General features: G+C 35.7%; 1 protein-coding gene across 1 annotated transcript; it reads left to right on the top strand.

The window, feature by feature from the left end:
- The first annotated feature begins 60 nt into the window (after nt 1–60).
- LOC124895703 (DNA polymerase epsilon catalytic subunit A-like) lies at nt 61–2,444 on the top strand. Its single transcript, XM_047406132.1, has 7 exons — nt 61–201; nt 355–515; nt 715–803; nt 902–1,119; nt 1,433–1,519; nt 1,602–1,736; nt 2,295–2,444. The coding sequence occupies exons 1-7, from the start codon at nt 175–177 to the stop codon at nt 2,313–2,315; spliced, it is 738 nt and encodes a 245-aa protein (XP_047262088.1). The 5' UTR covers nt 61–174; the 3' UTR covers nt 2,316–2,444.
- Nucleotides 2,445–3,092: the final 648 nt, after the last annotated feature.

Below are 3,092 nucleotides of genomic sequence, written 5' to 3'. Positions count from 1 at the left end.
TTTTGAAGCTTCACTGATAAAATGGAAGAATGTCACTTGAGATGATTTGTTTATGTCATGTGTCAAGCCATGCATCATTAGAGGGTTGAGACCATGTAGATTGTAGAGCGATTACAGAGGGGGTTGGACCTAAAATCAATTGGAGTGGAATCGCACCGAAAGACCTACATTCTCATGGGACCTATGGACACTTACCGAAAGGTAGGGCACAATGAAAGAACAAGATCTATATGGGTGATACTAATTAGTTGAGAATATGATTTAGTCATGTTGGCTGACTGCTGGTTCATACCTATACTATCTGTTTTTTATGCCATCGAGATCTCTTTCTGACATTTATTTCGTATGTTTCAGAAAAACCATCTGTCTGGCCTACACAGATCATATTTAAAGATATCATTTGACACTGTCCAAGAATTGATGGATGTGAAGCGTGATCTAACACACATTGTTGAGAGAAATCAAACAAAGTTTGATACTATAGAAGCATATGAATCTATACTGACGGGGAAAAGGTAGTCTCAGATATTTTGAAGTAATATCAATAACCATAAGCGTCCATCCATTAAGTACTTAATGAAGTTCACATATGTTTTAGATAATCATTGGTTATTTTGACAGTGTTTAATTCCCTTATTAATTTATACCAATCTTTTCATTTAAGATTCATCATGTGGTATGTCAATCTTGAGGTGATTGTTTTCTGACATGCAGCAAGCAGCGAAGTCAAGATTTTATAGATTATATCACTGATCTACGTGAATATGATGTCCCCAACCATGTTCGCTTTGCCATTGACATTGGTGATTTCCTTTCCAATGTTAATTTTTCTGAAGTCTCTAAATTTTAGGATTGATTGTTTATGTGCTCTGGTCTTAACGTTGAAATTTACATTTATTAGACGTTAGATGTGGTCAGTGGTACGATGTCGGTGTATCTAGCTCTGGTGTTATGTTGGAGAAGAGGACTGATCTCTTGCAGCGAGCTGAAGTTCATGTTTGCGCCTTTGATATTGAAACCACAAAGCTTCCTCTTAAATTTCCTGATGCCGAATATGATTCCGTAATGATGATCTCATACATGGTTGATGGCCAGGGCTATCTCATCATTAACAGAGAGGTGCTTATTCTGTATTGCATTTGTGTTTTTTACACTTACTTTCTAATCTGATTCTGCTATCTTCAAAAAAATTTAAATTAGTGATAGGCTTCATGATCATCTTCACTGTGTTTGCCCATTTAGGGTCTTAGCATCGATTATTTAGCTTGTTATTGTTAGTGAGACTCCTCCTTGAAGCTAAGTCTTAAGCAATACATCTATAAACAAAGACCCATATTTAATTTTTTCAAAAAGTACATTAATTATTATTTTATGCAATTATAGCCAATTTGCTCTAATACATTAACAGAAACTATTTGTTCTGAATTTTCAGTGTGTTGCGGAAGATATTGAGGATATAGAGTATACCCCAAAACCAGAATATGAAGGGCATTTTAAAGTGACAAATGTAAAAAATGAGGTACTGCTTTTTCTGTAATTTTGTACGCTGTATTTCTTCATGATTGAGTCACTCACTCTTCTACAACATTATTTTGTTGCAGGAAGGACTCCTTTGTCACTGGTTTGCACACATGCAAGTGGTGAAGCCCGGTATCTATGTAACATATAACGGTGACTTCTTTGATTGGCCATTTGTGGAGACAAGAGCAGCTCTTTATGGCTTGAGTCTGAAGGATGTATGTAGCTCGTTACTGTTAGGGTGTTTTATGTTAGAATCTCAAGTAGTTTACTAGTCAGCATCTTGTGGATGGTTGTCCAGAGCAATGCTACTTTGCCTAATTTTTTCCTGATAATGTCCAAATAATAGGACTGTTGAAAATTCTAAGAAATCTTTCCCGATGCACCCAATTCATTATCTAACTTTGCCTTCTGTTCATTTCCAACTTCACAATATTGCAAGTTCTCTGTGTCTTGAGACAAAAATATACAGTTATTCTTTCTAAGGCGTTTGATAAGGTCCTCTTGGCTCAGTATACTGCCCAAAATATTTTGTTTTTTTGATTCTTCACTTAAAATCTTGCGGCATTGCTGTAATTCCTACAAGCCTATAGTTTCATAAAGGTTGCCTGTTTCTGTTGTGTTGCAATCTCAAGAATAATTTGTAAAACTATCATTTTCGAAACTAGTATCACCTTCTTTTTCTTTGTTTCATGTAGTTTCTCATTTCTGCAAGAAACCCATGTTACACACTTATTCTTTTTAATTTATCACACTACATCTCTTTTGAGCTGCAGGAACTTTGGGTTTTCCTGTGACAATAATCAAGGGGAATGTCGTGCTAAATTTGCTTGCCATCTGGACTGTTTTGCTTGGGTCAAACGTGATAGTTATCTTCCTCAAGGAAGCCAAGGTCTGAAGGTGTAACTCGTAACCACTTTTCTTTTCTTATTGCTTATGCTTGGGTATTCTTGTTTTGCCTTAACCTTTTTCTGTAGCCGGCATGTATCCCAGTAGGATCTTTCTCGTCTTCAGAGTGTGAAATTCACACTAGTTCTTAGCTTTTATAATGGTTCCAGTTGATTACGTAATATAGATATTTAATGTTTTCTGTGGACTCCGCACATCTTTTGCCTAGGTATCTGTTGAAAGTGTCTTCTATCTGTTGAAAGTGTCTTCTCTTCGTTCTGTACCCCCTTAGCAGATTAGCTATGATTGAAACTTATGTTCTTGTAAAAGCTATTTATTGCACTGGGTGGCGGTAGTTTCCGTTACAATCAGATTACAGATTTTTAATTTTTGCTTCTTGGAGTTCCATGCGGTGTGTAGCTCAAAACCACAATTTCAGATCCTAATGATTTTTGGGTGGATAATTTTAGAGTTACTTTTTCCTCGTAGAAAAGCTTATCACTCTGTTAAGATTCGTCAGAATTTGATAGGTAACTGATAGGTAACTGTTGCACTTTCTTTTGAGAGAGAAAAAAAGATTTGAAAATATAGAGTTCCAAAGAAACTAGTATACCTCGCATAATCAACTTAAGAATATGAAGAAAGAAAAGTGAGTGATTATGGCTCTCTTAAGGTAGTAAAAAAAT

Source organism: Capsicum annuum, unplaced genomic scaffold, assembly GCF_002878395.1.
Source record: "Capsicum annuum cultivar UCD-10X-F1 unplaced genomic scaffold, UCD10Xv1.1 ctg9114, whole genome shotgun sequence".
Taxonomy (NCBI): Eukaryota; Viridiplantae; Streptophyta; class Magnoliopsida; order Solanales; family Solanaceae; genus Capsicum; species Capsicum annuum.
This window is presented reverse-complemented; position numbering and strand designations above follow the sequence as displayed.